Source organism: Pagrus major, chromosome 7 (assembly GCF_040436345.1).
Source record: "Pagrus major chromosome 7, Pma_NU_1.0".
In the NCBI taxonomy this organism is placed as follows: domain Eukaryota; kingdom Metazoa; phylum Chordata; class Actinopteri; order Spariformes; family Sparidae; genus Pagrus; species Pagrus major.
Window position 1 is genome coordinate 27,543,298 of NC_133221.1, and position 17,966 is coordinate 27,561,263.

The following is a 17,966-nucleotide window of genomic DNA, read 5'->3' on the forward strand; positions in this document are numbered from 1 at the left end:
TTTACATTTTTTTTCTCTCTTTTCTAGTCGCCGTTCTTCACCCGTATCCAGCCATCTCAGGGGCCCATTTCTGGCGGCACCCGGGTCACCATCGAGGGAAGCTACCTCAACGCAGGCAGCTACGTGTCTGTCAGCATTGGACCGCAGCCCTGCTACTTCAAAAAGTGAGGAACAGTGCTGTTTTACATTTAAATTAAATAATAATCGTCGCTGTGGGGAAATTGGACCGATCACAGCAGAGGAGAATAGGATTTAGATAAGAATAAGACCCATAAAACGAGTGCTTACGATGGTAAAACAAATTCATAATTATGACTTAAGGTAGTGTAGATAATATAGAAGATGAATAAATAAAGAGAAAGAATATATGTGCATAAATAAACATGCTCTGTTTAAAAGATTCGCCTGTGTGCATTGCAAAGAAAGTCATTATCATAAAGATATTACACGCACTTGTAAGCATGTAATCTGTGTGTCAGGTTAGGATACTTGTGTGTGAGTGTGTGTGGGATCATGAATGTTTGTGTTTAGGTGTGTGTGCATCTCTTTGTCTGCACTCACACAGGCTTCCCTTTAATCTAGTGCATGAAAAAAAAAAAAATCCAAACTATCACCACAGTTGCCTGCATGTCAAATGCATGGATTAGCCTCTCATAGCTAATCTCTATTTGAAGCAACTGTATGCTAGCTTTGATGTCACAGCAGTCACTTCAGTGCTGCAGCGTCCTCGCAGTAATCCAACAGATATTCCACTTCAACACAGACCGCTCGCTCACCTCAACTCTGTCTTTATCTGTCACACCCTAACTGTGCGACTGTGCTCGTGGCATCTTGTGAAGGTTGCTTGAGCATGTGTTCTTTGTGAATGGGGTTGCTATGGTTACAGGCCGAGGGACTTGAGAGAGTGGGTATTGTAGATTCTCTCTTGCTTTTTCCTCTCTCTCTCCCTTTCCACGGTATATAGAGGCACAATAGAATGTGCAACACTACATTTAAGTACACACACACTCACACACACACACACACACACACACACACGCTCCTGTGAAGTCATGGCCCAGAAAAGCAGACACCACTCAACTGTGCTAAATACATATTAGATAATGTAGCTACTGGGGACTGCACTCAAGACTGCAATTGAAAATGTTATTTTGCCTATGGGACATGCAAGCATGGACGCACACACACACACACAGAAACACACCGACTCTTCATCCCTCCCCCCGGTGTTTGTGACCGGTGGCGTTGATCCTTGTCAGTAAACCAATCATAACAGGTGTAAACTTCATTAAACATGGCTTCACTTCTCTGTTTCCATTCTCTCTCTTCCTCCCTACACTAAAAACATCACATTTCTTTTCATACAAAAAAGAGGTTGCACCAGTCATAATATACATCCCTGTGATCAATATTTGTTATCGACTGCGGATGCAAATTTCAAACAATATCTTCATCAATAGTCAGCTGACTTAACAATCAATTATTGATTAATCATAAATATGCCTAAATAATGACTTAATTGTTCCCATCAGTCGCTCTTCAGTAACTAATCCAACACAAATTGAGGTTACTAAATAGCTCAAATGTCCTAATATCAGTTTGATTAATTATTAACACCTTAAGTATTGACATATCCTTCAACAATGTCTAGGTATTCAAATATAATTCAAAATATTGCAAAAAATAAAATATATCTGTGTATAGAAAAATAACTGTGAATCTTCATTTATGACCCACCCACTAGAAGTGTTTGGTGGTGTCTGTATGTACAGAAACCTTACCCTCTCCCTGTATTGTCTGTGTTCAGGATGTTTCCTGGTGTCAACGATTCTAGAAAAAGATAGTTGATCGTTCAGTCTCGTTGCGAGGTTGTCAAATACCGTCACTTTGGGTTGGAGGCTTGACACGAACAAACAGGAACGGACAAATTCTGCATGATTCTGCAAATTCATCTGACACAGCCTTACAAACAGACCCCATTTACACTATGTGATCTGAATCACACCACCCTCAGATGTGGTCTAGCTCGCATTGTGATTGGATCTCAGCCAGGTGTAAATGCGGTCCTTACAATGTGACCACATTTTTCAGTACAGAATCTACTTGGCGCCTCTTCCTGCTAGTTTAAGCAAGCCTGGCAAAACCTGCACCTTGTAGAGCAGCTAGCAAGTCTTCCCTCTTTATTGATTTAAAAATGAATGATTCTCATCCACTACACTGCTTCTCCTCACCTGGGACGTGCCGTGTTTAAAGCCTGCCGGCACATTTGCATACTGAGATCAGATCACAGTGCGGGCAGAAAGGGAAGTCTTATTAATACTGGGTGTAAATGCATACACAAGTGGACCGGATGTTGTTATCCAATGGATCACATGTTAATACCAGCCATAAATGTGGCCACAGACAGTACAATGCACACACATAATATATATTGTTGCTAATGGCACTGCTGTATTCAAAAGCAGGCCAGGAGGGGGTTCATTTAGCAGGACCTGACTGGCTTTGTGACTGAAGTGCGTTGGTCACGAGTGGAATTATCTAATCAAATTAAGGGGTTACAATATGGATTTAAGAAAATGAGACTAATTGGCTTCCCAGACTGGACCCTGTTAATTACAAGCACAATGAGCAAGTCATTAAATATGTCAATGCTTCAGCTTGGACCTCAGTGTTTAAGGAACGGCCTGGCACCAGAAAGTAATAATTGGCTCTTTATTATTATAATTCTGTTTTTAGTGTGATCAAACTCTGTCAGACGGCTTCCCTGCTGGATATTGTCGAGGGTTTCCTCTGTTGTTCTCTCTGGTGAAGTGTGGGTTGTTTACTTCTCTGAAATGATTCCACTTCACTTTTACTTTCTCTAAAGTCTTGTATCTATTTGTGTCTTAGATCTCTCTGTTTATTAGAAATCCCTGTGATAAGACAAACTCTCAATATCTTTCAAACATCAGTTCACAGCAGTGTCTTATGACATTGTCATTTGAACTTCAGCTTTCGCAGTGTGCCACAGGGCTTTTTAGCAATCGTGTGACTGACATTGATTTTGGCCACCCTCTAGCTGTCTGTCTAATGTGTGGGATCACCTTCTTCTAAATTTTCCTCTGTCTGTCCTTCCAGGAGGAACGCCCGTGAGATAGTGTGCGTTACACCAGCTGGAATAGCACCGGGCAGTGCTTCGGTGTTGGTGGACATCGACGATGCTGAGCTCAGAAACCCAGAGGTCAAGTTCAACTACACGGACGACCCCACTGTCCTGAGGATTGAACCTGACTGGAGCATTGCAAGGTAAGGTCCATTTGTGTTCACAATTCCCATTAGTAGTTCAACCGGGGCTTTTAAACAGGATAGCATGACTCATTATCTTGTGTTTGGGCAATTTACCATTTCATCAAATAACAGTGTTTGGTTGACAGAGGAAATTTGACAAATTCTAACAACAACATGGATTCAAGCAGCATTAGATAGTGACTGCAGGGAGCTCAATAAATGCACTGAACCAAAAACGACTGCAGGGTAGACATTCTGTAAGGCCCACGTCTTGAGGACCAGGTTTGGACCTTGACGTCTACACCACTGCTTGTGATGCAGCAGCATTAGCAGGACGAATCTCAGAAAGGGTTCTTGAAGCAGTCCGAGCAGAGCTAAATGCTAGATGAGAGCTCTGACAGCGGGTTTGGATAGAGCTAAATTGACTGTGCCTCGGGAGATTTTTCATCTGGCTCCAGCGAGACGTGTTTTAGTGGAGGAAATCATCAGCAGTAGCAGCAGCATGGGTGATCGAAAAATGGGGAGAGTCAGCTTGTCAAGTTATACAGCCCATGGATTGTTTGGATGTTAAGCTAATACTGATCAGCTGACGGTCTGCGAGGCTGAAGTTCCATGCCTAACCTAATACAAGTCTCAGTTTGAAATTCAGCTTTCCACCGCCTGCCAGTACTATATATCCCCCTACTAAATAAATAAAGACACTCCACTGTTCAGCGCTGAACATGACAGGAGCGTCACTGGGGAGGAAGACACAGCAAAGACTTTGACATTAAAGTAAATATAGTGGCATCGAGGGACTTGGGTTAGTAGTAAAGAACCAAGCCCTGACCTCAGTGGCTTTTCCAAAGCCCTATTCAGCCCGGGCTTTATTTATACCGTATATGTATACACCGATCAGCCACAAGATTAAAATGACGTACAGGTGGAGGGGATAACATGGATCATCTTGTTTCAGTGCAATATTCTGCTGGGAAACCTTGGGTCCTGACATTCATGTGGATGCCACTGGACACGCACTGCCTACTCAACCATCGTTGCGGACCAAGTATGAGGGGCGATTGATAACTTCATGGTCTGAGGTAGAAGGAGGCGAGTTATACAGCTCTCAATCCATGGAAATGCAGTCCAACTCTATGAGTGATTATGCAGAAAGTTTCAAGTTAATAACTTCGGTGGTATTTCTGTTTTGGGTAATTAAAAAAATTGCAAGTCAGCACTGTCTGAGAAAATGGACAAGCCCGCGAGTCCACAGTGGCTATGGCTGCCGTCCAGGAATGCAGATTTGAACTTGTCCAACACCCTCACTATTTGCCTGTTTTGATCCTCAGACTACTACCTCTTCTACAAAATGCAGAGGGAGTGACATTATCACTGATGTGGACCACTTCCTGGAAGTCCAAGACACCGGCCCCTAAACAACTAAATGTGTGAATGTAGTAGGGACTATGTTGACTCCTTCCACCTTAGGCCATGAACTTATCAATCACCCTTCGAACGCCCCAGGTCACTGCCTTGAGCTTTTAGTCACGTTGCTCAGGCCATTCCTGAGCAGTTTGTTTGGTTGGCAGGGCACGTTGTCCGTTGCCATTGAGTGTTGCTGTGAGTGTGTATTTGATCTATAGCAGTGATTGGGTGGATGGTGCGCTACAAGTCGTATCAACGTGAGTACCAGGACCCAGGGTTTCCCAGCAGAACATTGCATGATAACAAAACAATCAGTGCACTCTACATACGTTTGTTCTGTTATATATTCTTTGAGGAGTAATCAGTTTTTTATCCTTCTGGGGTTCACATGGTTTTGATCTCTCTGCTGCTACCCCAGTACTGGATGTTAATCAAAGTCAAGATTTTTCTTCAGAACATTTTAGTCTATTACCCCTCCTATGATGTGGCTGCAGTCATTTACTTGAAATGTGCAGCCATCTTGGCCTGTCTCCCATCATTCTACCTCCCTCCCTCCTGCTCCTTTCTGTCCTGCCCTGTGTTGCTTTCTTCCCTGTGGTGACTCATCAGTAGATGGTAGCAGATAGATGCAGAGCTGGTTAGAAAAGAGTGTTGATGAATCCTGCCCTGCTCCTTCTGCCCAGTAGGACTGGCCGAGCAACAGCTGAGGCCCAATCACTGCCCAGCACACCTGCTGTGAGGGTGTTTTTGTATGTGCGACTGCAGCTCAAACTGGGGTTCTACTTGAGGAAGCCCGCCCTGGGGTGATGATCCTGCATAAAAGAAGACACATGCATGCACGCACGCACAGACACACACACACACATAGACGCACACCCCACTAATTCCCAGAGTCCCTGATGTTTGGCCCCAGATCTCTCTCCATCTGGCTGAGAAAACCACCAAACAACACACACACATTTCACAAACAGCGCACAAACTGTGATAGACAAAGTGTGTGTGTTGCTTCCAGCTAGTGGAAGCTTTCATTTAGCTGATGCGTTTCAGCCAGTGCCCTCTCTCGCAGTATCACATGTTGGCTCAGGTAGAAAGTATAGCGAACCAGTCAGCTGTGATATCATATTGGTTTATATCTGACTCACAAAGGTAGACACTTTGTGCGAACACATGCCTGCCTGGAGAGCATTATCATTGTGCTTGGGCGATGATGGCAAGAGTGGATAAAAGACAGTGAGAAGGGAAAGGGAGGCGAAGGGAGGGGTGGGGGGGGCATTATCATTGTACTTGGCTGATATTCCATTTAGGAAGAAGACAGAGCACTTCAAAAATTCATCAATGAGGAGTGCTCATCTGGGATACTGAGGGAAGATATCTGGGCAGCAGCAGAGGTTAGAGAAGCAATTTCTAAATATCCAAATCTTCTCCCAAACTGGCAGGGTATATAAAGCAGACTCCGGTGCTGCTGCACAGAGGTACCCAGTACGAAATTGGTTTTACTGGGTAGGCCCTAAAGCCAGTTGTAAATAGGCTTATAGGTGTTTAGGGAACAAGTAGGCAGCTCCCATAATATCCGGAAACTTTACTTCAGGTCGCACTGGAAAGTGGCACAGCAAGGCGCATCCATCCACGTGTGTTCACAAACTGGGCTAGCTGGGATAGCTGGTTAACTATGTAGTTGGAGAGCTAATAATGGACATGCTAGCCAGCTAGAAACATGCAAGCACAAGTTAGTCACAGTAGCTATCCAAGATTCTTTCCTTTGTTCTCTGTACTGTGCTGTTACTGCCTCCTGGCATTTTCTTCCCAGGATTGTACATCATTTTATTTGATACAGAGTTATTGTAGAGGAGAAAATAATCTCTTCATAGCTAGCTAGCTATCTTGCAGTTGCTCGAATCATATAATTCACATCTACATGTGTACGCCAATGAGGTAGAGGCGTAGCGTTGTGGCAGGGATATTTGGTTCACTATTGTAGTTGGACAGCTATTGCTAGCAAGCTGGGAACATGCTAGCACTAGTGAGTCACATTAGCTTTCCAAGCTTCTTTTTGTTTTTCCTGGCATTTGTTTCTCAGGATTGTAAGAAGAAGCTCTTCATGCTAGCTAACTAGCTAAGTGCCTGGTACAAGTATCCGTTAACAAGCCCATTAGCTTGCTTGCTTACTGGACACACACTGTCTATTCAAAAGATTTCACTGATTATTTGTACAATTGACCTTTGTCCCACAACTGTTGATAAACCATGCCTTCTTTGTGGAGCATATTATGCCCCAAAAGAGCTTTAATAACATATTATGGTGCGACACAGCTATAGTGTGATATGGCTAGCTTCTTCCATTTACTGAATTTGCAAGTGATTCTGATTTTGCCATAAAATAACGTTGCCCTAAGAGCGTGTTAAATTCATCTTAGCCATTATTTGTTATTTATGTTTAATTTTGGCAATGTCTAGCTAATCTGCCCCCATTCAATGTAATAAAAACAGGTGCTTTCAGTCGACTTACAGGTAGTCTTCAAGCATCTCCTCTTGTAGAAAAAAAGAAATTGTGAGAAAATGGAAAGCAGAGGGAGTGCTGAAATGTAAAGGCGGCACGGAGATGGCAAGAGGGGAAGGGAGGGAGCAGACAGAGAGCAACACTAACAACAGTGGTTGGATTTCCCCAGCTATCTTCAAGAGTTTATCCTGATTGTCTTGTTGTCTGTTCCCTGAAGCATGTACCCGAGCTAAAGAGACTCACTTAGACAAAGAGAGGAGCAACAGGGACAGAGGGACTCAGCACAAATATACGTCAAGCTGAGGAGGAGGGGGGGAGGGGAGGAGGAGAAAGGAGGCAGAGGACAAGCAGTGCTATAAGTGCACTCTGCCTAAGATTTGTGGCAATGGCATAAACGTCAGTTAAAAAACAGTCAGGTCATTTGAATGTGGCCTCTGCTCTCTTGGTCCTCACATCTCTCTTTTGCAGCTCACTTTTCTCATTTTGTTAGCACTGTAAAACCTATTTTACAAAGGAATTTTGCAGAATTATTTACAGTTTACATATCAATTATTAACATATAAATCTGTTAAATAAATCATGGCAACAGTCCAAACTAGAAGACGGAAAATCCAAGAGTACATTCCCTCGCTGTGACACATCAGGAAACTAATTTGCATTCAAAGTGGAATGAGATTAAAAAAAAAAAAAAAAACATTAAAAGAGTTTAGATGGAAGTTACAGTACACAATATTACGACTTACACTTCTTAACGTTAATTAGACTCTGCTCAACGGAACGCACTTGATTTATATTAAATTAATTTTACCACATCGTGGCAGAGTTTCATGGCACTCAGCCACAGTGAATTGAAGTGTCCCACTTCCAGCCACTAAAGCTGAATGTGGCTCTTGAAGATTACGGTACTGTAGCAGAAATGACAAGAATACTGTGTAACAAAAAGTAAATGTGAAATGTTTGTCTGTTGGAAGCAAACACAGAAATACTGTATGACACGTTGAACTGCCATTCAAAGACCTGATGCCCCCATAACGTCTACAATCACATCTTACTGTGAGAGACTGTGCTGTTAGGATGAATGGCTCATTTTCCTTAGCTAGTAATGGGCAACTTGCTGAAAGACATAACAAACTTTAGCTGAGAAGAATGGCAGGCATGATTCCTTTTATCTACCAACAACACCAGAGACGGTACATCTACCTTCTCCATTCCCTTCCTTATCATAACCGTTTGCTGAACTTGGATCAGAGTGAGAGATGAGTGTCGAGCATTCGCCAGCCAGACTATTCAAGACATAAAGAGATTCTGCTTCATATCACCATTACACTGCTGTCGAGGCTTGTAGGCTGAGTCATTCTACAGAAGTGTCACATTAACGTCTACAATGAAAAAGACACCTGCATATTGCAGGAATCGATGGTAATACATGGTAACCCAACAGAAGGAATGTGCCTTGTCCTTCTGTGATGGAGGGTTGAAGAAGGTATTCTCTGAACCGCTTGTTAAGCCAGGTCACAAAGGCCTGTCTAATGCCTCAGTGCCATGTTCTATACTGAAACGTCTTAGTCATTGTGTCAGCCATTTGGTCCTTGAGATGCGTTGTCTTGATCAGTTACCCGATCTTGCAGCGAGCACTAGAACTTCCCCTGATTTTGCGATCACTCTGACAGCCAAACAGAGGTCCGACCCTCCTCATCAGGGAAGTAGACCTCAGAATACTTTGTCCTGTCTTTAGCGTGACTGGTGTAGACGGAAAGGGTTGTCAGCTCTAGCCGTCACATCTTAATCCCTACAATTTTGGAAGCAGTGGGTAATGGATAGAGTCACCACTCTTCTGCTTGCAGCTTCAAAAGGTAAGTGGTGAAAATACTCCTGATGTTTGCCTCAAATGACAGAAGATCCAAGGGATACTTTATGTGGCAAGTCCATCACTTTCACATGGAGGCAACAACGACAGACTTGCAGGATTACTCAAAGCCATCCAAGTTATTACGGATCCTGGAGAAATTGTCGATAAGGAATAGGGTTGAAAGGATAAAAAACAGTGAAAGTGCTGCCATTCTACAGGGCCAGCTCTCGACAGTCTTTTGGGGACTTGATTTGTCAAGCTGTTTTTCAAATGTCTGCAATAATACTATCGTCAATATTCAAAAAGAGTTAAAGAGCAATAGGAGACAAGTGCTGTGTCAGTCCACAGTAAAGAGACTAGCTCAGTTAAAAAGCCATGGCAGTGACATGAGGCCATTCCCTACCTTCAAAGTACCCCCTTGCAGAGAGCTGTTACCAGTGAAGATACCAAAGCAACAGAGGGAGTAAATCTTAAAAAAACACTCATCTTTTAGGTGGAGATAGTAGAGGCAGCAGTCAGGCGCATGGATTTCTAAGCAGAGAATTACACTCCACATGCAGCCCCGTAAGATGTCTGCAGAGAGTTGAGATTCCTTTAAGTGAAATATCATAACCGTGGGTGTTGGCCGTGGGTGTTTGAACTCCAAACTTCGCCAAGGCCCAAAATACACATTGAATGCCCACTGCGAGTTTTTAGAAATGCTTTGGTGTCCAACGTGCAGTAAAGGAGCTGCCTTTTGTTTATAACTTTTTCAAGAAAAAAGGTTTCATCTCCGCCTTTTATTTCAGACAGCAGTTGGAAAGACTACTGTATGTGCCCCTCCAGGCAGCGAGAAGCCTGCAGAAAGACATACGATGGGGAATCTTATAAACTATATTTTTCAGAGGCACAGTAGCCAAGGCAGCCGTGAAAGGCAGTAATCTCCCAACAGAAAACAGAGTACTCAGAGGTTGGAACTGCCACTGTATCAACAAAGTACAACATCTTTCATGAAAACCTCATAAATCCATTTTAGGTGAAGCAGTGAAAAGGACAGACTAACTCCATTGTCTTTACAACTGGCAGGAGTCCTCCTATGATAAAGATTTTATTTTTCCTGTGTACCCCATGATCCTTTCTCAGCACTAGTAGTCTCGCATTGTGGGAGGTCATCAAAGGAATCAAGTCCATCAGTCATTTTGGGAAAACATGGGAAACCACTGAAGGGTACTTTTTCCTAGAAGTGCATCACAAACTTCAAAAACCACTTTGACTGGTGGAATTTGCGAAGCAATCAGCTATTGTTTGAAATATACAAACATTTGCAGTCATGGAGGAAAGAGTGAAATCTTTCAAGAATTGATTCAACCAAATAGAAAATTTCTACACCAAGCAGGTGTGAGTCTGCCTTTCACACACTACTCAACAACGAAATGAAGCTTTAGGCTTCACCCAAGTTGTGGCATCATTATTTACTGGATTCAGTCCACTGACCTTCACCGACTCAAGGCAAACACATATTTACTGTGTATAGACTCGTGATTAAAGTATGTAGAGTGTCTCTGTGGATCTTCCCCCTCACTAAATCTCTCACTCAGCCTCTTACTCTCTCTTTCTCCTTTCTGTCTTTGACTTTCACTCACAAATACGCTCCCTGGAGTTCTCATTCTATACTTTCTATTCTCTATAAACTCCATTATAAAAGGTTCATCTCTAAGTCCTACCTGATGCCAAGGGCACAGCACTACACTACACTCGTGGTCCAACTTTCTTTTGTTTCTTCCCAGCAAAGTGGTCAGACTATACTTTTCTAAACTTTATGTGAGTGCTAAAGTAACCAGTAATCAAAGTTTTATACATATTTTATTTATTTATTTATTTTTGGCAGATACGAGTGTTAATTTATCATTGTCCATGTCAGCCAGTTCTACCCCTCTCTAATTTGCAGAAGCGGTATTACCTTTCCTTTTAACATGAATTGGAATTGTTCTTAATCAATGTACCTGGCAAGTTGCAAAGAAGCTCTCTGTTTCTCTGACCATGATGGATTTTTTATTTTTTATTTTAGTGCGTCTGGAAGTTTATAATAACGGGATGCCTAAGAGGAGTGTGACACATTTAGATGCCACCAGCAGCCCTATCTCTTCTGTTGGTCCTTCAGTTCATTTGTCGACAGAAATCTGGCCACAAAGATGTGTCTAGCCGATAGCGACAACTTTTTATCGTCATGTGCTATTGGATATTTACGTTTGTGGATGGGACTGGAATATAAACATAAAACAATCTGTTCCCTATTCCCTACAGTTATGCCTCTCTGAAATCAACAGACTCACATCTAAATTGCAAAGTCCAGAGTTAAAACAGCCAATTGACGACGAGCTCCTTGATCCCAGTGATCTAGGATTACCTTTTTCTTCCACTCATTGGCGCTCAATCACTCAAAGCAAACAGATTTAATCTGGCTGGTTTTTGCTGTTCACCCATTCAGAGTTTTATCAATGTGACTTTGACCATCGGTCAGATAGCAGTGGAGAAGACGGCCTCACTACGCGAAAAACTCTGGTAGTAGAGGATGTTTACAACCCATTGATCTCTGGGTTAAGGGATCAGCCGGTGCCTACTGGACCACTCTACAATAATTCACCCCAGATGGGACTCGAACCCACAATCCCTGGCTTAGGAGGCCAGTGCCTTATCCATTAGGCCACTGGGGCTTGACAATGATGAGTTGTGTAGAGATGCAGTGAGTCCAACCTCAAAGCAACTGTATGGGAAGCACAATGTGTGCATTTGAATAACGTGACAATGGCCCCTGATGCCACTGTGGCAGTATCAGAGAAACAGAGAGAGGAGGGGAGACAGGTGGGCAGGCAGTGACATAGTGCCAAAATGTGTCCAGATGGACAGGGAAAAACCAGGACAATAAACAACAAATTAAGAAATCTTAAGTGTTGTCACTTAAGCTCAAATTTGGTACAATTGTGCATGTATTTTATGTTTATATTCTGGCACCATCCACAATCGTCCCCTATTCCCTCTGAATATATCCCCCTAAATTCAGCCACATGCTGCAGACACCTGCTGCAGTAATGTCCATTTTGCCTGTATCAGTGAGACATACCTTTGTATCCGGCAGAGCTGTCTTCAGAATGTCTTGCCAACTTACAATTTTTTTCCCTTCTTTTTTTGTTTCCTCCTTCTCCTCCTCCCTTCCTCTGTGTTCCTACAGTGGTGGCACTCTGTTGACAGTGAGCGGCACCAACCTCGCAACCATCCGGGAACCAAAGATCAGGGCCAAGTATGGGCAGGCGGAGTCCTTTCATGTGAGTATTGACGTGAATGCCGCACACACCACATAAACACAGCCACACATAGACACACACAGCAGGGGCACATGGACTGGAAAACATGTTCACATTTGCAGGCAGCCAGTGCACACACAGCTGGCATAGAGTATACGCAGTGTACATTATTCAGATTTACACGCTCGTGCAGTACATACATTAACCGACAAATATATTCACATACAGCCCTCCACACACGAGCGCATCTGCAGACAGCTCCTTCTACAGTGCCGCTGAAGGTGGCAGACAGACTGTCTCTGTGTGTTGCTCACGTCTTCTCTCTCTGCAGCTACAGCTTCAGACATCTGACGCTACCTCAGGCCACATGGCTTTTCAAATGTCACCGCACCACATGAGTGTTTGTGTCACAAAAAGAAAGAGACAGCATGAGAGAGACTGTGTATGTGTGTGTGAAGGAGAGAGGGACAGAGAAGGTTTTTTTTTTTTCGGGAAAGAAGTTAAAGAAAAAAATCCACACAAAACCCGAAGTTCCATTTGAAGAGTTTGAAGTGTTTCAGGGGATCTGTAGATACTGTTCACAAAGCACTTTGGTGATTGTCGCTGTGAGTTGAAGCTCTTTAGTTGTCAGGGTTAAGAACCGAGCTTCAAACAATACTCAGGCACTTCAACCTGCAGATAAAGCCGTCGTTTATTGAGGCAAACAGCCAACACGATGCATCCCACACAGCCCTTTATCAAAGTGCTACACTTAAAGGACCATGCTGATGTTTTATAATGCTGTCACCCATTTACCACAAATCATGGCCATTTTCCAAAGAATACTACAGTGTTTTACATTTTTTCAGTACATTTTTCTTACCTTCCAGAAAGCTTTTCTACTTCATTGCATGACATTTTGACAGCCAGCCTGCTCGAAATAGGTAATCAGTCACTATGAACATCATCATGTGGTCAAAGCAACACTTGCCTTGACAGACTAGCACTGCATTTGGTATTTCAGTAAATAAAACAAAATGAAAGGTGCACAAACCAACATATTCTCACTCTCAACTCAAATAACAACAGCTTGGTCAGTGGCCTTTAGCATCAAACTGTGATGCCCTACCTGCCCCTTAAGTGTCAGTTATGCACACAAAGGGCTGTGCAGTTAAGTTGGCAATCATTTGTAATATACAGCATCCAGTTAGGCCTTAAACGACAAACACTGACAAATACAAAACATTTAGATGTTCAGACTGTTTGGTTAGTTTAGGCACAAAAAACTACTTGGTTAGGTTTAGAAAAGGTTAACACTTTGGGTAAAATTAACCATTGTATCAATGTAAAATACATTTGTAGCATATGGTAGAAGCAAAACAAATGATATGGTCCTCCAAGCAGTCCTGTAAATTGAGGCAAACATGGCTGTGACTTCATGTATTCTCCAAGGCAATGGTGTCAAATATTCTCAGGTACAAGCAAAGGCACACAGCACATTGCCCATTATTAACAGTTGATCATAAATTTGCAACCAATTTACATTTCCAATAGGTATAACAGCATCGCAGTTTCACAGGGCATTGACTTACAGAAAGGATGGGTTATTATACCCTGCAGATTTCTGTTAAGAGAAAATGATAGCCTGCAGATTATTGTCAGTAATTAAAAAGCAGACTGGGCCATCGGATTTATACATAATGTTCTCTTTTAAACAGAACTATGACTATATTATGATGAAAAGTAATTAGATTTGTGTCTTCAGTCAGTGTGGATATACAAAGTTGTCTTTTCTCTGCTCTTGTGTAGTAGATTCTCCCATTGACTAAAATCAGAAGCCATAAATTTCCTCTCTCTCATTTTCAGAACTGTACTGTGTATAACAACTCAGTCATGGTCTGTCTGGCTCCATCGGTGGCGGATTCAGAGCTGGGTTTCGCTGAGACCGGCACCGGCCCGGATGAGATCGGGTTCTACATGGACAACGTGAACGCTCTGGTGGTGGTCAACGAGACATTCAGCTATTACCCCGACCCGGTGTTTGAACCGCTAAGTCCCTCTGGAATACTGGAGCTCAAACCCACCTCGCCACTTATTCTCAAGGTCAGAGAGACAGAAGTGTTGTTTTTCAGAGACTTTTCTCTGCGCTGTACATTTCAATTTATTTCATCAGTGCTCTGATCTAAGGTTTTACCTTGCAAGCCGGGAGCTTTGTAAACAGCTTTTTAACTTGTCAGGGACTTGTTCTACAATGCAGCTGTGAAGATGAAAAGTCTTAAGTGCACTGCCTTTAGAAAACCTATTCAGTGGGAATAAGGTTACGGACACCTACACAGAACTGAGGACTGATACATTTACTCAGTATTTAAAAAGGAGACAAATTTCAAGATAATTTTAATTCTCTTTTTAGTTTATGCTCAGTGTTAGATAAGCAGTTCCTTACATTTCCCTTAACTCATCTATAAAAGTGCTTGTAGTGGGAAGAATAGAAAGATTTGGAAGATTTGCCCCTTTTTTTAACCTTTAATCAGATGTTGATTTCTGCCAAATTGTTAAATTAATAACATACTTTTATGCATGTATTAGCTGATATGTAGCTGATGTCGTGATGGATCATTCTTTTGAACATTTTTGAACTTATAGTGAACCTTCATGTCAGATTTGATGGGAAATGATCTGAATTGACCTTTTCACAAAGCTTGTTCCTACGCCTGTCAGTCATTCTGCTCTTGCACGCCACATATGCAGTTCACAATGGCAGATTACCACTCAAAATGTATAGTTATTTTTGAAACAGTGAGCCCTCGACTTCAGACAGAGGTCGACGAATGCAGACTTTTAATTTCTAGTCAGAAACTATCAATTTTATCTGCTTAAATTACACTGTTACTGGCAGATTTATCAGCTGTAGTTTAAATGTCTCTGAATTAATCTTAGAAGTTTCCCATTTTTATAGGCTCATATACACAGAAATAAGAAAATCTTAAGAAACTAATAAGAAAAGAAAATAAGAAAAATAGGGTTACTGATGTTCATTTCCTTCATGTCTTTTCAGTGTAAAACAGGAAGAGGATGCTGTTCTTTTATTGCAAACAGAGCTAACAGTAGATCTAGTCAACAATACTATGGATCGTTAACTTTGTATGTTCTTTTCAAACATTGATTTTTAACAGAATACTGATGCGGAGCAGCTGTACAAAAAAGTGTTAAAATGCAGTATGTGTGTGTGCAGTTGTACACACATTCTCAATATTTCATCTGAACCTAGGTCTCAGGTAGCGGTAGATGTTTTTTCTCTCCCAAGGTTTTTCTGCTTTCAGGTTGACTACAAGAGTCTCAAACATATTGAACCTATCTCGTATTAATAATGGCAAAGCCCACATACGCCGACACACATTCACTGACATCTTTTTTTTTCCACACAAGAAATGAAAAAAAAGCTTGCAAATGTGTTTACAAGGTCTCTCGGAGAAGGGGGAAAAAAATCTCACAAATTCATAATTGAAAGCTGAAAGCAAACGTCCACACCTTCCAAGGCCATTTTCTGTCCTTCAGTAACTAACAGCAACTTCTTTGACTGCCATCCTCCTCTGCAGCCCCGAGCCCTCTTAAATAACAGGCCTTTCAATTTGTGTAATTAATTTCTAGCGCTGGAAGGGCAGTGTGGAAGCACACGGGCCTACGGTCCAGGAGATTTGGATTATATTGGTTTTCATTTTCATTAACAGTGATTGGACATAAGTATATGAAATTAATTGGCTATTTCTGAGTTGTGTGTATGTGCTGGAGTGTTATCTCACCGAGCTCACCTGCAATGTTTAGTCAAAGAGTGATTGGAGAGGAATTAGAGTGGCTGTTTCGGAGGCAATATATACGTGCTATTACTAATGCCAGAGTAGGTGGAATAGCCAGCAGATCAGTGACTGGAAATAAGTTTAAGCGGTGAAAATACAATTTCTTCAGTGCTGACGTTATGTTGGCTGTAGAGTATATGTCGTTTAAAATGGTTTTACTTAATCTTCCATGAGAGTTTGCACTTTGCACTATGAAAGGACAGCATAACATTCATTTTCTTTCAGATCTGTGTCACATTGACATGTTATATATGCATTGAATCCAGTGTTCAGTGCTTTTATCTCCATCCAGAATGTGCCCTGACTATCTCTTATGTTATCACAGAGAATGTGCTACGCTGTTTATTTCCATGAAGAGATTGAAAGCAGCGTAACCGTCGTCATTTATTCCTTAAATGATAATTTATTAGCAAAGAGTCTCTCAGTAATTGCCAAATCTCCTGCTTGGCTTGTCGGTGGAACTGCCTACCCATTGGAAGCGCTGATGAGATGGACAAAAATGCAATTTGGCGGGGTGGGATGTGGGGGTTGCATTTCTCAGAGATGTGTGCACCCCGCTCGCCACGCAATTAATTTCTCATCTGAAGTGTCGGCTGTGTTTTTACTGAGGTGTGTTAGCAAGAGAGAAAACATTTATCTGGTCTCGGTGTTTCGTGAGTGCTTTCCGGCGTGTGTGTGTGTGTGTTTTGAGATCGTGTCCCCGCATGATGCTTCTTTCCTGTCGTGTGTGTGTGTGGCAACAGCTCCATGTGTGGCTCCAACTCGAGTGTGTGTGTGTGTGGGTCGATCTCTGTGTGTGTGTTTGCGAGATGGAATGGGATGCATGTTTACAGGGTTGCAGAGCGGGGCTGGGTGGCGGCCTGCAGAGACGATGGGATTGGAAAACGGAGTCTGTCTCTGCGTCCCACTGCTAAGCCAGCGGGAGACACGGCAGCTATCTCCTCTCTCTCTCTCCCTCCCTCTGTCTATCTCGCTGGCTCGCTGGCTCTGTTTTTTCGGCTCAATCCCTTTTTGCTTCCTCACTTTGGAGTGTATCCCTTTCATCTTTCTCTGCCCCTCTCGTAATCTTTTCTCTGCTCTCTCCCCTCCACGCACCTGCCGTCCTGATGTTTTCCTGCCACGTTTCCTATCTGTCTTGTTTTCTCTGTATTCGTCTTTCCTCCTGTTGCTTTTTGTTTTCCTGATGTTACCTGGCTCCTCTCTCTTCTCACACCCCTGACTGCCCCCCTCTTCCATCACAGACAAAGTGTGTGTCAAATTGGAAGTAGTTACATGATATTGAAATGAAAAAGTGGAACTGAAATTGACAAATGTTTGAATTTACACACCTGTGGTGTCGACTTTATGTGTAGAACCCAGTTTAATGTACTAACAGTGTTGGTCTATGTTGGTGAGAGTTTGTGTGCCTCTCAGTTGCTCCTGTTTTGCATATAAAGTATTCATTAGTGCACTTTTCTACCTTCCTCTTCCTTCTCTTTATCTCCCTATCATCGTCATTCTCAAGTTTATTGCTTGATTTATCAGAATTATTTCAATATAGAATACAAAATGTGAGTATTCCGTCAAAGAAAACCACAGTTCTTACAATAACACAACACAAGCAGATGAACAATTAGTCTATCAGCAATTGTACAGTCTCAAGCATACAACTGAAGCTTGCAAGTGCTTAGATAAATAGATAAATCTTGTGATATTCTGTACTTTTTTCCATTATCAACAAAAACCCCACAAAAAGACCAAAACCAAGAATGAATTGGTCCTATTAGCAAGCATTGTCTGTGAATCCAAAGCCTGATATATCATCTTCCTTTGTGCTATAAAGCTCTATTGTTGTC

At 42.3% G+C, this 17,966-nt stretch overlaps 1 protein-coding gene and 1 non-coding gene across 2 annotated transcripts in view; one reads left to right on the forward strand and one right to left on the reverse strand.

Moving 5' to 3' along the window:
- LOC140999798 (plexin-A1-like) overlaps positions 1-17,966 on the forward strand; it is a 255,076-nt gene that overhangs the window by 185,802 nt on the left and 51,308 nt on the right. The window contains exons 14-17 of the mRNA XM_073470337.1: positions 28-164; positions 3,118-3,285; positions 12,226-12,319; positions 14,144-14,380. Coding sequence (XP_073326438.1) covers positions 28-164; positions 3,118-3,285; positions 12,226-12,319; positions 14,144-14,380 — 636 coding nt within the window. The remainder of the gene's footprint in view (positions 1-27; positions 165-3,117; positions 3,286-12,225; positions 12,320-14,143; positions 14,381-17,966) is intronic.
- On the reverse strand, positions 11,638-11,710 carry trnar-ccu (transfer RNA arginine (anticodon CCU)). Its single transcript has one exon. It is a non-coding gene; the product is annotated as a tRNA-Arg (tRNA).